At 33.8% G+C, this 17,831-nt stretch overlaps 2 protein-coding genes across 2 annotated transcripts; one reads left to right on the plus strand and one right to left on the minus strand.

The window, feature by feature from the left end:
• The first annotated feature begins 10,644 nt into the window (after positions 1-10,644).
• On the plus strand, positions 10,645-12,507 carry LOC131000095 (probable xyloglucan endotransglucosylase/hydrolase protein 32). The gene is made up of 4 exons (XM_057925863.1): positions 10,645-10,914; positions 10,991-11,091; positions 11,184-11,401; positions 11,841-12,507. The coding sequence occupies exons 1-4, from the start codon at positions 10,713-10,715 to the stop codon at positions 12,196-12,198; spliced, it is 879 nt and encodes a 292-aa protein (XP_057781846.1). The 5' UTR covers positions 10,645-10,712; the 3' UTR covers positions 12,199-12,507.
• Positions 12,508-14,993: 2,486 nt separating this feature from the next.
• LOC131000096 (probable glucuronoxylan glucuronosyltransferase IRX7) lies at positions 14,994-17,298 on the minus strand. The gene is made up of 3 exons (XM_057925865.1): positions 16,489-17,298; positions 16,139-16,389; positions 14,994-16,053 (listed from the first exon to the last, which is right to left on the minus strand). The coding sequence occupies exons 1-3, from the start codon at positions 17,089-17,091 to the stop codon at positions 15,588-15,590; spliced, it is 1,320 nt and encodes a 439-aa protein (XP_057781848.1). The 5' UTR covers positions 17,092-17,298; the 3' UTR covers positions 14,994-15,587.
• Between the last annotated feature and the right edge of the window lie 533 nt (positions 17,299-17,831).

Consider the following 17,831-nt stretch of genomic DNA (forward strand, 5'->3'; position numbering starts at 1 on the left):
CTATTCAATTCCTACATACCAACTATATTCGAAGTGCAACTATTCCACAAAATTAATGTGAAAACTTAATGCATTATCTTGTATACTATTGATTTTCTCAGTTTTTTAAAGGGGATTGACTTTCTTAGTTTGAATAAGTGTAATCAATCATTCGATCATATTTAACCAACTCTCATACACTTCAACAGTAAAGTGATCTGACGAGACAGAAATCAAATAAGATTAACGTATTGCCTAAGTTAGGGGTTATTTCAGATAACTTATATAGGATTTAATAACTTAAGATGTTTTTAGAGTTAATCGCACATGTATCGTTCGGTCAATAAAGCCGCCCATAGATTAGCCCAGTTTGCTCGGAATATTTCTGAGCCTATGGTTTGGACCGATGTAGTTCCTGACTGGCTTAGGAGCACAGTGGCTAAAGACGATGAGTAATGTAGTTGCTTCTTTCTGAAGAAAAGATGTAATATTTGAAGAACTTATAAATTGTTAAAATTTATGATAATTGAACTAATAAGCTATATATAGAGTGAATCGTGAGTTAGATAGATAAAGTCAAGAGTTATGAAAAGAGAAAATGTACAAAAAGATATAGTAAAATTATTTTTGTGAAATAATTGTTACTTATAAAATTATAAAAAAAAATATTGGAACTGAGAAATGATTTATTGGAAAAAGTACAAGTTATTTAAGTTTACTGTTACATCTCATAAGTTATTTAAGCTCAACCAAACACAAAACACCCTCTTAACGAGACGGGATATCACATAGTTGATAAACTTAATTAGGCTTGATATTAAGCTAGCTAGAAGTATTAATTAATTAGTTCATACAAATATAATGATGAAACTTATAAATTTTAAAATTGAAATTTATGTTTCTTATGTGATCTGGAATCAGGACTATAAAATTCATCCGACAAAGTAATAAATTCACCCTAAACTTTCGTAATCTAAGTAGCGAAAATAATTTCTAATTTATATTTTACTCTATCCAATGTATTAATGATTTCTTCGTTAATTTGAAAGCTCCGGAATAGACTACTTAAATTAATCACACTTATACTATAAATGGCACAATCAAGATAATGATGAAAAGGAATTCAAATCTAAAATTGACGTACTAAATTATTTTGTTCTCCATCAACTGCTTTCTCCATAGCTTGGCCCTAATCAACTACCATACTATGCTTAACTTATTATTAAGACAGATAAGATTAACATTTAATGATTTCTCATAAGGTGAATATCTCAGTTCTTGTAATAGATAAATAATAATAAACATAAATGGAAGACTTTGGAATTTAGTCATAATATATAAGCTATTTATTCTTGAACACTCTTCAACTGTCGGTAGGGTAGACCTATTAATTTTGTCCTTGAATTATGCTCTTAAATTAATCAACTTGTAACCGACTAATGACGTCATTTTGAAATTAATAACTTGTGCATGCAAATAATGAATATAATACATAGTGTGCATTATGGGGGAGTAGATGTGGGAGTTGGTTTTTGTCCCAAATCTAATTAGAAATTCTAAATGTAGGAGGTTTGATTCGAACTTTCTGTCCTTCAGTGGATGATGAGATTGAGATTATCTTACTTAAAATGTACAAAAAGAGAACTAGTACTTGCATTTTTTTGGGAACTTTGATTGTATTATTTTTAAGGGGAAAAACAATATTGTATTTATTTCATATATAATAGTATCAGTTTTTGTAGTATCCTTTAACTATAATGGAAAAGAATTGGTCCAATAAATTGCTCGAAAACTATATATAACTATAAACTAAGCTAGCTAAATAATAAGCTGCTCTATTGGCTGATTTATGTCCCTAAATCAAACGGCTAGATTTTTCGAGCTCTAAATCGGCCGACGAAATTTGTCTACCCTGGCCCTAAACTGGCCGTCCAAATATTAACTAAATGCTTAGTGGGATTGATGTATATATAAATCAAGCTATATTCAATTTCAACATATATAGAGCATGCTCATGGGGTGTATATATATACATGCTCAAATTTATCCAATTAATTTAACGACGAATGCAGTCATATTATATATTCAGTGTAGTCCTCTCAACTCTCATGATAAAATGTAAGTTTTTACGTTAATCAATCTCTTTGATCATGAAAATTTACGGTGGATGCATCATCTTGCTAGAGGCATAAATTTTATTTTATTTTTCAAATGCATCAAATTATATATATATATATAGATAGTTCTTTCATTCTCACAAAAAATATAATTTTCAAGAAAGCGCATTAAATTTACGTTCTAAATTTATAAAAAAGCGCATTATTTTCTATCTATCTATCTATATATAATTACAACTTTATAAATGTTTTAGCTAAACACTTGAGCTCGAACTTTGAATTGGTTTTTAATTAAATAATCATTTTTATCAATATTTTACAAAAAAAAATGATTAATTGCATATAAATTACTGAATTTCAATAAATTCTCATTTTGCACATAAATTTTAAATTTTGTATTAACCCAAAAATAATTTATATACAATTAACCCAAAAATATAATCCAAAATTAATATTGGTGGCATCTCAATAATTCACTTATTTTCCATGTTTATATAATACGATTGATGTGGAAGTATTGTCTAATTACCACGTAGAATCTGTCACAATTAATATTGGGCCAAACGAATAAGGTATTAAATAATATTGTAATAGACGTAGGTAATTAATGGTCCTGATAAAGATTCGTATTAATTCATTATAAAAATCAACAGAAATTAATCAGAACATCGATCTCATATTATTATTGTGAAACAGACAATTCGAACGAAAATGAACCGCCTATTAATTCGAATATTTTAAATGACAATTCGAACTACAATGAAAACATGCAAGCAAGTAGCAAATTGGGCAAACTTAACATTGAATAAGGCCTGTTTTTATGGGCAATTAATTTCCATAGTCAATAATCACCATACAACATTGCATCTTATAACATGGGAGTTGTTTGTCACAACTCTTTCATGCTTAAAATTTCATAGGATTTTCCAATAGCCACTTACATAAATTTGGGGCTAATGTTCCATCTAATAATAATTTGCTTATACTCCCTCCGTCCCACGAATTTTGACATGTTTGGATTTGGTACGAGAATTAAGGAGTTGTAGATTAGTGTTTTAAGTGTGTAGTTAATAAAATATAAAAGCTATAGGTACGTGGGTGCGGATGCGGGGGCGATACGATACGAGTACGGGGATACGGGTTTTTAAAAATTATAGGGTGCGATTCGGCAATGATACATTTAATTATTAAAATTTTATGATATATAATGCTTATAAAATATATACAATTTAAATTTTCTTAAATTAATTATATGTTTTTTACATTTTATTTTACCCAAAAGTTAAGCATTTTCAATTATATAAGTTAATTGAGCAACAATATAACGATTCAAATATTATTAGTCCAATATATAAGTCATAATTGAAAATAAAATTATCAAAATAATCTTGTGTAGGTCTTTCGTGCACGACATACGTGAATTTCGCCCATGGAATTTGCGAATCCGATTTATTTTTATAAATTGTTTTGAAAGATACGCCACGTGGCGAATCGGGTGCGAATCCGACGAGAATCCGAGAGAATCGCACCCTAAAAGAATCCGATTCGCCGTACATGCTAATTTTTGAAGAATCCGTGCATCATAGTATAAAAGTGATAAGGTAGGAGAGAGAAGACAATAAAAGTGATAAAGTAAGATAGAGAAGGTAATAATTATTATCCAAAATGAAAACGTGTCAAGATTCGTGGAACGGCCCAAAAAGAAAAACGTGTTAAGATTCGTGGGACGGGGAGAGTACATAATTTCGTTAAATTATCGAAATTATCCGTGCCTAACTAACTTCTACACATGACTTATGTTTAATTGGAAACAGTTTTAGTGTTATTTTCTTTTGGCGACATTGACCAAATTACAAATGGTTTTGGTCGCCTAAGCTTTATTTATATGGGGCGAAAAATGATTCCCAAAAAAAAATAAAAAAAAATTCTCATAGGAGAAGAATTATAATACTATCACTTATAAAGTGCAAGTTTTGACGCTACTAACTAAAAGTATAAGCTTGATTTATTGGTTTGGATCGGAAATAGTACGTCACGAAAAATAAATTACTAGTTCCTTTATATAAAATGTATTTATTGTATATACATTGAAACGAAGAAGTCAAATGCTAGAAAACAATAGAGAATCAATGGTGAGCTCGGTTGAAATTTAATCACGGCCCATTTGAAGTGTAGCTACTAAATAATAATATTATTTCGAATTTTTTCGATCGAGTAATTAAATTTTCTAAGATTAGTCAAGATGAAATCTTTACTAAAAAAAATCTAGTATAAAAAAGAGGCAATGCTAAAATTCAAAATATACCGACATTTTGTAAATGTCCCAAAGCATGTGTCACGGCATGAGGGCTTAGTGTCGGCAGAGAGGTCCCCTAAATTAATAGTAGTAATAATATGTAAATTAGGTTAGGTAGGTCACATTCAGCCAAAACAATTGAAAAAACCCCATTTGTCTAATTTCCACATTTTCAGCCGCTCTATAATACATTACAAGCTATATATTGCTTGTGAAAACAAATTTATAGATATGAAAGTTATTGCCCACCAAACAAATAATCATTTCAATTGTTTTTAGCAATCATTCAAAATTATATATCCGTACAGTCTTCCTACTAAATATTAGTAGTAGAATAATTAAAAATTTGATGATAATGTGTTTTTTATGGTAATGGGTTCATACTTTGTTGGTTCAATTACAACCTTTAATTAATATGTTATACTTGTAACATATTTCAATTATGATATACTATGACATGTATTTGTATTTGGAATGTATTTATATAGATATGGATATATATAAAAATATAAATATATGGATGAGATCGCGTGAGAATCATATTTTTTTGTAAGAACTGAGAACACGTACATAAACACACACTACCAGAAAAATTGACATCTAAAGAAACTAACGACGGATTAGTTTCCGTCTTTAATTTTTCGGCTTTAAGGACGATTTCTCGATGGAATACCAATTATTTAAATAATTTTTAAATTTTTGTCATCTGCACGTCATGTGTTTTAATGACGCAACATGAACAACCTGAATAAGCATATCGATCGTGAGGTTTGTATCGTGTCACTAAGTCCGACGTTAAATTAAATAATTAACGACATAATATTTATTTTTAACGACGAAAAATTTCATCGTTAATATATAGCACATATTTTTACAGTGACATAAAATACATGAATATATGAGAGATAGTCAATTGATACAAATAAATGTAACACATGCACATGATTGATAATGAACTACTGTGTTTGTGTATTCTCAACTTAATTAAGCATTATTTATTTATTATCAATTCTCAACATTTGTGCATGTATGTATTATATTTATTAATTTGTTCAATATAATCATTTAATTTCTTATATATGAATTTCATGTGTTTACGGATGCTTTTTTAGTTATCACTTACATGGCTAAAAATAAAATGGGCTCTATATAAAAGTTCAAGGAATTGCGAACCAATCATTAATTAATTATCAAAATTTCAATAGTTTGATCAACCGATTTGTTCTTCTTCTTGGCTTGTTCACTGTTGAGTTGCTGCAATACGTAAGTATGGGTTATTTAAAAATATAAATTTCATGAACCTATCGACAAAAAACCCGTTTCTTGTATAAGGAGCTAATTATGTTAAATCATTTAAATAAAAAACATAAATATGCAATTCTGTTTTTTCTTATTCTACGTACGTCAAATTATTGAGCATATATATAATAAATATCATCAAATTTTTTTTTATCAGAAAAGATAATACTCCCTCCGTCCACGAAAGAACTTTTTAATTAGGAGGGAGTGGCACGGATTTTAAGAAAAAATATTGTTGAGTGTATTGAGAGTAGATAAAAGGTAGTTGAGTGTATTGGGAGTGATGAAAATTTGTTATAATTAATATTGAGAGTTGTGAAAAGTGAAAAGTAAGAGTAATTATAAGTGGTGGGGTATAGTCCAAAAATATATAAGAAATTTTTTTGTGGACGTCCCAAAAAGGAAAGATAGGAAGTTCTTTCATGGACGGAGGGAGTATTATAAAAAAAGAACTTTGGGTACCAGAGGTACCGAACTGTCTACACGATTACATTGGAGATGCAATTACTCATCCATGAAGAAAAGCTCCTGGCCTCAACATTTAAATTAAAAATCTTACTCCAACTCCAAAGCCTAGCCTTGACTTCTCCACAAAAACGTTGCACGTCCCATGAACTTCCTTCGAATCTGCTCTTGTTACGGCTCTTCCAGATAAGTCAGATGATACACATCCAAAGTGTTGTGAGAAAGTTTTTGCATTCCTTCTTCCCCAGATTAGTAAAGACGTCGAAATGATTAGTCACATCTTTCGGTCTTGGTGTGCACACTCCCAGCCAGCGCTAAATTTCGATCCAAACCGCTTCTGTCTTTGGACACTCCATGAAAACATGGTTCGCTGATTCAGCCTGATTGCAGCAAGCATTGCACCAGCAATCCTCAGCTTCTGTTAAGATGTTTCTCTTCCTCAAGTTGTCACACGTCGGTAACCTATTCCACATCAATCTCCACGCCATGCAATTGGGATTTAGATAAGGGTACGTTTATATGCACTTAGTGGGTGGGTGCAAGCTATAAAGCACAGCCAAATATTCCCCTTCAATCACTTCTGCCTAATTATTAGTTATTTTTCGAAATAATTGCTTCATAGATTAATATCACACCACTAACACAAAAATTATCCAGTATTACAAATAAACCATCCACATGACAAAAGTGACATAGCACATGACACTTAACGAAATTCAAACTCTATTTAATTAAGGAAATACATATATCTCAAAATTTTATAACTTCTGATTTTTTAAAAAGTCGAAACATTTCCCGTAAATATATACTCCTTCCGTCCCATAAGCTTAGGCTTGTTTTCATTTTTTGAATGTCCCATTTATATAGGCTTGTTTCCATAAAAAGTAATGTTTTTTTACTCATTTACTATTATATCCCTATTTAATTCTTTAATTTACTTCCATTTTAATACATCATTAAATAATAAATATGGGCATACTAGGGAATTTACTTGTATATTTTCATTTCCAATGATTTTTCTTAATCTTTGTGAAAATCCCAATCAGCCTAAGCTTATGGGACGGAGGGAGTATGTAATCACTACTTCTATTTGCATTAATGCTGAATGTTATGCTTAATTATATAGGTATATAAAAAATGCACAAACTCAAATATTTAGAATGAATATCGCCAAAATAATATATAGTAATACAAAATACTACTATATATGCAAAAAAAAAAAAATCACATGTCTCAAATCGGGCATGGTCAGCATCGATAACCTTTATATCCTTCAAGTCAAGCACATTAATTATCATAATATATTTTTTTGGTGATCAAATCTGACATTATAATGAAAATGGATATTGCGAATTAAAATTAATTATTGCATAATATTGTGTATCTGAAACTAACATGTATGCCATGCTTTTGGCAATGACGCTGGGCCATAACATGAGCAGACAAAAATTCAACATGTCATTAAAGAGATTTGAATAAATACATTGGAAATTTTGCATTGGTCTATATTTTCTCGAATCTGAATAGATTTAGTTCAAGTTGATCCAATGATGTTTTTTAATATATTACACTCATACTTCTTTTTATGACTTCGTAAATTTCTCACGATTTATTTGAGTTTGAAAATGTTTGAATTGGATCCTCTTCAATTGCACCTTCTTGGAGCTTAAATCTCATTGCAAACTCATTGAGAGATTAAATCTTATTGCAAAGTCATTGATGTGTGAAGATTTTTATCCATATTTTGTCAAATTTACCCATGTACCAAGAAAAATAACTTCCCAACTCATCGTTATATGATCTTATTATAAAATGCATTATCCAAAATGTGATTTACATATTTTAAATAATCATAAATTTTCTTTCCGTGGTAAGATCATATGTTTTGTGTAAATTTTTTCAACTGCAAGTGGTTGTTAACTATAACTATTTTGGGGAAGCTGACAAAATTAGTGGTTGCTCTTTCTTGCTTAAACGTACAAGATATCTAACAACTTTTTTGAAATAGACAATATATGATACTAGTAATTAACAACTTTTTTCAGTCCTTAAATCGAAACTGTTCATTTAAGATCCCTTATTACTAACTTGTGTGACAATATCTATTGTATACATAGATTAAGATTGTGTGGCAATCTAAGGATTTAAGATTATCCAATATTAGGGTGTATTTTTTCTTATATAAATCATAAATTCTAAACACTTAATATATATTGTCATGTACCAATCATCAAAGAATGTGATAGGATATGGCACACTGAAATGGCACACTTAATATTGTATATTTTCTCAACTCTCCTCTCAAAATATTTTATCACCATCCTTTTTTTTTTTTTTTCCTTTTTAAAGGTTTTGATGATACTCGGCCCTTAATATGAGTATGTGCTTTCAAGGGTTTAGATTTTTCTTTTTTCTTTTTCTTCTTATAAAATTTTATTTCATCATCAGGGTTCTAATAATGCTTTGGGTTTTAAGGGAATGTTTCATACTAAGTAAAAGTGCATGGTCCATATGTTTATTAATCTAAGACCATTTCCATATGCAAATTAAGTCATGTGAGTGGGGCATGAGAGAAATATACTGATATGGCGATTTTAATTAAAAGGCAAATTGCAAGTCAAAAGGTCATAAAATTTAATATGAGAATAAAGCTTAAAATCAACTAAATAAACCATCTTCGGAGACTTTTCTTCATAAAGAAATTTCTCCCATAAATTAAAAAACCCTTAGCAACTAAATCCGGTTATTACTAGACGTACCTAAGCATAAGTTAATCATAATTACTGCCAAATTTACATTTCTTTGGAAAAGCAAATGTACCTAGAAGTTCTTTCATGCATCCAAACATAGATAATACTAATAAATTAATAGCCATGCTAGAATTGACGTATAATTAATAATTGTTAACAATTTAATTTAAAGACCTGCGAATGCCTAGCTAGGCATGTAGGAATATACTAAATTATCCATGAAAGTAGTTATTTACTTATTTTTATGTATGTAATAGTTTTATTATTTTTAAAATAAATTTTCAATGTAAATTTAAAGTAAACTAGATTTAAGAATAGACGGCTAACTGCATTCCTATTTTCGACGTTTTCTTGTCCAACTAGAGGATGTGATCGCCCAAAGTGAAATATATGGGATTTGCTTTTTTTTTTTTTTTTTCCTTTTTTTAGCACCTATTTGCTTTTCTCATTGCAATGAAAATTGTCCATTAGCCATATAATTTCAATGATATTAAAAGACGTGCGATAAAAAAAATAAATTAAAATTACACCTTTTGTTACATATAAAAATGTAAGTAAATTTTCTACTTAATTAATTACAAAAATTCATACACCCTCAAATGTCACTATCTATTTTCATGACACAACAATAGCTAGATGTCACAATTTTATTATGTCACTACGGGAATATTTTGTTGTAATGTTTTTTCTTTTCTTTTTTTGATTTTGTTTTAAATCTATTTTCAATATATATTTTTTAAATATACAAATATACATCTAATATACGTTATGCGCGTTACGTACAGAAAATCCCAAATTAGACACGATGTGAACTGCAGCGAATTGATACAAAAAATTCGTTCCATTTTAAAGAGTCAATCAGTTCTTAAATTCTAAGTCAATATACATCCATGCATGTTCTTCATTTTATTTAGTCCTTGCATATAGATTTTTTTTTTTTATCAGAGAAATGAAATATATTGATGAAATCGAAAGGGTACCAGGAGTACCGAGATACATGCCAGAGAACAAGAGTATCAAGAGAATGAACTCAAGTTCAAAAGCCACCCAAAACCAACACAAAAAAACTTATGAAAAAGCTGTCAAGAACCAGGTCCTAAAATCCGAGGTAGGAACCGACATCTTGAAGTTCGTCTTCCATCCCCAAAGTCCTTGCATATAGATTGTGTTCAAATCACATGATATTTGTGTAATTTAATATAATTAGTGGTATAAATACTAAGTTACTTAATGGGTCACGAAATCATTAAATTTTCTCAAATTATTATTAATTATAGTTTTCTATATTTTATTAAACAAAAACTATTGTTATAAATTCCGATAAGCTTTGAATAAATAAATTCAAATCAAACCCCCTACAAATAATTAATTCAGTTTCGCCCCTACAATAATACTAAGATTCTTGTTCTGTAGCACCAAATCTTTACAAAAATAACTGTAACCGAAAAGAAGCAAAAAGATAAGAGAATTTTTCGAAAAATGAGCAATCCTAACTAACAAGCTAGCTCATAAAAAGAAAGGCTAAAAGCACGAAAACTGCCAAAAAATATCATCAAAATATGTATATACACATACATAATTACAAATATGGATCATTCTTGTGCGCATGCAATATTGCCAAATTTCTCTTTATTAGATTTTTGTCTCAACTGCATCCCCCCCACCTAGGCTTCAATTTCCTTATCACAACATTACCTCAAGTGGGACCCAACAATCTTCTTATTTATACCCCCATACACAATTATTTCATTACACACAACACAACTATACAATTAAAATTTTTAGTTCATTAATTCTTTTTTCCCAATGGCTCCTCTCCTAATCTCTCTCCTCTTCCTTTTCATGTTCCCTTTGGGGAATAATGGTCAGGGTCCGCCCTCACCAGGCTACTACCCTAGCTCGAGAATCGGCTCGGTAGGGTTCAACCAAGGGTTCAGGAATCTTTGGGGCCCACAGCACCAGAGGCTCGACCAAGGCGCCCTCACCATTTGGCTCGATCGAACCTCAGGTATTTTTTTTTTTTTGGAGATACTACAAGATACATGTATAATTTTAATTAGTCATGACTACAAATACAATGGCAGGGAGCGGATTCAAGTCATTAAATCCTTATTCATCTGGCTATTTTGGGGCTGCTATAAAGCTGCAACCGGGATATACTGCTGGAGTTATTACATCTTTATATGTAAGAATTAGTTCCAACACTTATTTTAGTATTTTTTTGAGCTAGGTTTTAATTTTGTGTCCAAATTAAAAACTGGGATTTCAAAATGGCAGCTCTCAAACAATGAAGATCACCCAGGCAACCACGACGAGATCGACATCGAGTTCTTGGGCACGACGGAGGGGAAGCCTTATGTTCTTCAAACAAATGTATACATCAGAGGGAGTGGTGATGGAAATATTATTGGTAGAGAGATGAAATTCAATCTCTGGTTCGATCCCACCAAAGATTTCCACAACTATGCTATCCTTTGGAATCCCACCGAGATCATGTTAGTCTTACTAAATATATATATATATATATATATATATATATATATATATATATATATATATATATATATATCCTCTGATTTTATTATATAAAGTATATAATTAAGAAAATAATTAAATTAAATTCTGCAAATGGTCGTCATGCACGTAGTGTAGTTCTAACTTGAAAATAGTAAGTGTGATATTTCAACACCACTATTCATAATTTTGCAGAATTTTCACATTCCTCTCAATAATTAGAGCTAATAGAAGTAAATTTGTCTAGTTCCTTAATATACTATATTAGTGGACGTATATAAATATGGCGATAGAAATATCATGTGCAATTATTTTCTTCCTACTTCATTTTGAGAGAGACATGTTATTTTTATTATGTTCATAATAATATATAGTAATTAATTCGCCTTCCTTTTTCGCCTACGTGTCACAAAAATGCAGATATTTCGTGGACGATGTGCCGATTAGAAGGTACACGAGGAAAAGCGATGCCACGTTTCCTTTGAGGCCAATGTATGTGTACGGATCCATATGGGATGCGTCATCGTGGGCGACCGAAAATGGCAAATACAAGGCGGACTACAACCACCAACCCTTCGTTGGCAAGTATAACAACTTCAAGATCGGCGGCTGCAGGGCGGGCACGGCCTCGTGCAGCCCCGCCTCCGCCTCTCCCTCGGGCGGGCCCGGGCTGAGCCGCCAGCAGTTGGCGGCGATGGAGTGGGTGCAAAGGAATTACAAGGTGTATGATTATTGTAGGGATCAACAAAGGGACCATAGGCTCACTCCCGAGTGCTAGAATCTATGGAAAGATCCTCTGTTGCTACGTGTCAACGTTTTGGAGAGTCTTGAGATGGACCCCACTTCTTAAAATAGATTTCTTTAATAAAAAAAAGTGTACGTAGCGTCCAAGCCTCCAAACTTCAATGTTTTGGAAGTTGCTTAATATATATGTTGTGTGTGATTTGCATGTGAGATGAGAGGATGAAAAAAAAGTATCCTCTTGTGTGTTTGTCAAGGCAGGAAAGTTGCCAACAGATGTATACCTTTTACTTATATGAATTCCACATTTAATTTGTACTAATTAAATGGTTCTTTTTCAACTTTATACTTCATGTCATTGAGCTTTTAATTTCTTATTTTTTTAATACAAGTATAATTGCTTCTTTATTTAAGAGTCTTATATTTATATATATCCTCTTCTATGTGTAAATATAGCTAGAGGAATGGTGAAACTTATCAGTATATCACGAAGGGTTCACAAAAACAAACAATTTAAATACATGCAACATGAATATATTTAACTAACTTATACTTCGTATTTAATTGAAGATGCAATATATTTTATATTTAATTCATTTCTCAATTAATATATTAGAATATATAAGAGTGAAGTCTGAACTTAAATCTATTTTTAATTCATTTTTCTTATTTTAATTTTATCAAATATATAATTATGTAAATAAACAATAAAAATAATTAACAATATAGACAGGCCGAAAAGCCCAAAATCCCAAGATTTTGGGCGTTGAAGCCCAGTTGACTTGACGGGCCGTTTGGGCAATGCTTTTAAGGCTCAATTTTTTTCTGAGTCTCCATTTTATCGAGCTCAGTTCAATCCTAAACTCGAACAAGTAGGACGGGCCTGATCTTGCCGGCTCAAATGGCCGAGTATGCAATGAGATAGTTTCTACTTATAGACCACACGTCGTGGGAGTTACATTTATTTCTACAAACTGGGCCATGGCTTATGGTGCTTTGGGCCTCATTCACAGCCCACTTAACTACTTCTTTAAGAGGAGCCCACTAATGCTTGAGATCAGAAAAGGAGAATATTGGCAGAATAGTCAGTATATTTACTACTTACAGGAATCAATTGAGTTGGTAAATGAAATAGACGGTTAATTAAATCTTAAACTATATTTATGTTATTAATTTATTTTGAATTATAAAAATACATTTTAATTAATAAATTATCGAGTTTATATTAATTGCACTTATTGTCCATTTTTTGCTTCGGAAAATTGATATGATTATACTAACATATGGTGTCTTATTAAGGGGGGTGTATTCGTTGTGGATTTCCACAGACTTTAAAAAGTCCATGGAATTTAAATTCCATGAAATTCACATAGATTCCAGACGACTTTCAAAGAATTCGTGGTTGGATTTCACCCCGATTTTCACTGATTTTCGAAGACTTTACGGGATAATTTTGGAATTGAATTCCATGAAATCAGCGCCCGCAGAAAACCAGCGCCCGCTAGAAGCTAGATGAGACCCAGCGCCCGCGGAGTCCCAGCACTCGCTGGAAACCCAGCGACCGCTGGGTTCCAGCGAGCGCTGGGAATATGACGCATTTGACCGATCCCCGTGAAATGTGTTGTGAACTTATTGATGCACATCTGCCAATAACGGAGACACAAAAGGACTGCCCCATTGATAAGAAAGAAGCAATAGCAAAAAACAAATGGATTTATAAAGCTATTTAAATAGACAAAGAAAGAGGGTGGGTTTACAAAAGGCATATAGAGAACATCATTACGCTTCTATGCTCAAGATACATTGCGTCAAACTTGTATCCTGGTCAACGAGTTACATCCAGCCAAGCAGCTCCGTCTGTAATCACTCAGGTCACGCAACAAACATGTTGATGCTGTGACATACTCAGCGCTCGCGACAACCCAGCGGCTGCTGGGAACCCAGCGCTCGCTGGCTTTTTGGCCGCGGGCGCTGGAACTCAACGCTCACTTAAAATTTCATGGATTTCAATTCTCGTGGTTCTTGGCCGGATTTCGTCGTGTGTATTTTTTGGATGAAATCCATGAAAGTCATTCCGAATTTTAAGTCAATGGAATAACGAATACACCTAGATTTGTATGGATTTTAAAAAGTCTTGAACGAATACACCCAAATTTATATGGACTTTTAAAAGTCTTGAACGAATACACCCAAACTTTTAAAATCCATAGAAATCCATCAAATTCCACAACGAATACACCCCCCTAAGTCTTGGGTATATCACTATGTTCATAATACATTCAATTATAATAATTACAATTTGTATCGCTTTCTTAAAATTATTCTGTGAATGAGTGGGTATTAAATAAAACATTGTATGATGCAGACTTTCGTTATTATTCTCCCAAATGAAATCTTATTCTAATTAATTGTATATGTGATCTGGCAGTAAACTGCAAAACACGCCGGTAGATAAGGGTGCCTCCAACCATGATCCAGTTTCTAGTTTCTAAAATTGTCACGTCAGCTTTAGAAACTCACCTACTTTTTTCTCTCACATCTCCTCCAACAATAAACCAGTTTCTTACTTTTTCAGGGTCCCACCATAATACACACTCCCTTTATATATCTATATATATAAATATTTCCCAATTAATTTTATTTGCATTAATATTTATATATTTTAATTTTATTTTTAAATTAAATTTCTATATATTAATTATCTAATTTAATAAAATAAATTAAATTTAAAATTATAAATAATAATTAAAATTACTAAGATTAAATCATATTCTGTTTACAAACCAATATATATATATATATATATATATATTAAATTTACAAAGCAATATATATATTTTACGTAACATACATATTCAAAGGAGAAAAGCAAAATAATTAAAATGGGAACACCAATATTGGGCAATATTGGGCTGAAAACAGAAAATTGAAGGAATGGGGCCCACGCCTGGGACCCGCTGTGTCAGCAAAAACTGGTTCCCAGTTCGCAACCAGTTTCTCCATTTCTTTTTGAAAACCAGTTTCTTTTTCTCCCAATGGTAGTTCTCAATTTTGGAAACTGATTTTTTCAACCGAAGGTAATATTGCGGACCTCATCATTTCCATACACTATCTCTATCTCTATCCTCAATATAAATGAGTTGGATTATTTACTCGTCAAAAATATCTATTCTTTTCCCCTTTTATGCAAAATCAATAGATTGTACGTCTATGTACAACATGAGCAGCCAACCGCAATATCAACCATTAAAGCCACGCCACATCAGCTACCACCACCGGGCCCCACCAGCACAATACGGCCAGAACACCCACACATAATTTGGTTTCTGAGCAATCCAATAGATTCCAGCTGTCACCCACTCACTTTCCACCTCGAAAAAAAGCGCTGGCCTCTGCACCAATCCGCACTCGCCACGTCATCCCAACTCATTTTGTAGAAGCTCTCGGCCTCCTATGGGACCTACCCAGCCTCATCGCGAGGGACTCCAGCACGCGCCACGTGGCGTCGCCCTCCAGCATTGGCACATTGAACAGTAGGGCCCTCCTCACCGACGGGTCCCACAGGTTCCTTTGGATCGCCGTCAGGTTGGTCGCCGCGACGCGCTCGAGGACCTCTCCGAGCGTATCCACGGCGCCCTCCGCCACCGTCAGAGATATATCCGCCCACGGCACGGCGGCGGGGAAGGGCAACTGGATGCCGTCGGCGATGATGACCGGAACGCAGCCCAGCGCCACCGACTCCACCAGCCTGGGGCTCCACGGGGCCCACCCCAATGGACACAAGCAAAACTTTGACCGCACAATCTCCGACTGGTAACCGGCGAAACGCTGCCTCCGTAGGTAGAACCGCCGGTCGCCGCCGTACCTCCGCCATATTGCAGTCCGCACCCGCCTGCGATCGAAAGAGTGCTTCAAAATTCAGATGAAAAATGAATGTAAGTAACAAAATTTAGCGTATGATTATGAATAATTCTCACTTGCTGTAGAAACGACCGCTGACATTTTTAGGGTTCACTTCCATTTTGCCCCTGAAGAAGGCGAAGATATCGCGGCGGCCGGTCAACGGAGACTCCTCAAGCGTTGACCGTACACTTTCCGGCGATATATACGGCGGAATCACCACGTGTTCCACATCCCGGCATGGATGCTCGTATTTCACCCCGAAAGTCTGCAACACAATCGAGTTTTTCAAGAATTTCGGCACTCCGTCTGCAATCGCCACATCCTCCTACAAATTCACATCAAGGAAAAGGAAATTAACAAAAAAAGTATATTTTTCAAGAAGTTGAAGAAAGAAAAAGAATTTCATATATACATAATTACATACCAATGTGTGAAAGCAAGAACCGAAATCATGGGACGCGACGAAAACATGGTCGGCGCCGCGGCTGCGGTTCCAAAACGGGAGCTGCGAGGAAACGAGATGGATGGCGGCGGCGATGAGGGAGCGGGCGTGGCCGATGGCGGGGAAGCCATTAACGGTGCTGAAGTTGCAGGAGACGTAGACGGGGACGAAGAAGAAGTGGGCTTCCCATGGATCGAACGTCCGAACGTCGCTGCTCAGCAAGGCCCGGTGGACGGCCACCTCCGCCGCGAATAAATGGGTGCTGCACCGCTCGTTGGCGAGCCAGTCGGCGTTGTATTTCGACGGCAATTCGTAGACGTATACTTTCATTCCGTTGAATAGCCCCGCGCCGTGGGTTTCGTGGAGGGAGGAGTTGAATGTTTCTTCGATGATGAGAGCGCGGGAAGCTTCGTTTTGCGCAACGGTTGTTCTTGAAATGGAGGAAGAGGGTTTGTGGCGAGTGATGAGGAAAGAGGAGAAGAAATAGAAAGAAATGGAAAACCAAAGAATCCATTTGAAATATCTGTAGCAGAAGAAGCCTTTCTCTTGGTTCCTGCTGCTTCTTGCTCCATGGAAAAGCCTCATCTCCTCACGTACAATTCCTCTCTCCCTCTCTCTCTCTTTGTTTTAAGAGAGAGAGAGAGAGGAAGCTAGGAGGCAGTGGTTGAAATGGGGTTTTCTGTGTTTGGTTTAAGCTGGGGGGAGTGGAAATCAAGAAACAAGAGATGTGTGATGGGATTTGTTGGGAGTTCGTTTTTGCTTCAAGAGAAATAGAGCGTGAAAGTGAACTTTATTATAAAAAGGTGAAAATCTCATTCATTGTAATTTATATACTTGTGCACTACTCCATGTTAATATTACTGATAATCGTGAATATTACATATGAGTGACATTCTCGTTGTCGTGTTATTAAGAACAAAAAGTTTGTCCCCTTGGGATGGCCTAGTGGATGAGGTAGTTGTCTATTGTCCAAGAGGTCACAGGTTCGAGTACTCTCGGCCACTATTACCACCATAGGTGGGGTGTGTGAGTGGTTTGTAGTATTATTTATTTAGAAATTTCATAAAAAAAAATAACAAAAAGTTTCTACAATTGTTCACATATATTCTGGATGAGGAGCAGATCAAATCGATAATAGAGCGTTTGTCTCGGTCTTGTCACCTATATTAGCCATAGTTAGATAATTTTAATCCGACGTGATCTTAATTTTAATACTAGTATTTGTAAGAAAATGACATTGTATCAGTTTAGACCATTGTATAGTTCAAGTTGCAATACAATATAATTGCCTTTGGATGTGTAATGCGTTAGGCTGCATTTGTTTA

Source organism: Salvia miltiorrhiza, chromosome 8 (assembly GCF_028751815.1).
Source record: "Salvia miltiorrhiza cultivar Shanhuang (shh) chromosome 8, IMPLAD_Smil_shh, whole genome shotgun sequence".
Taxonomy (NCBI): Eukaryota; Viridiplantae; Streptophyta; class Magnoliopsida; order Lamiales; family Lamiaceae; genus Salvia; species Salvia miltiorrhiza.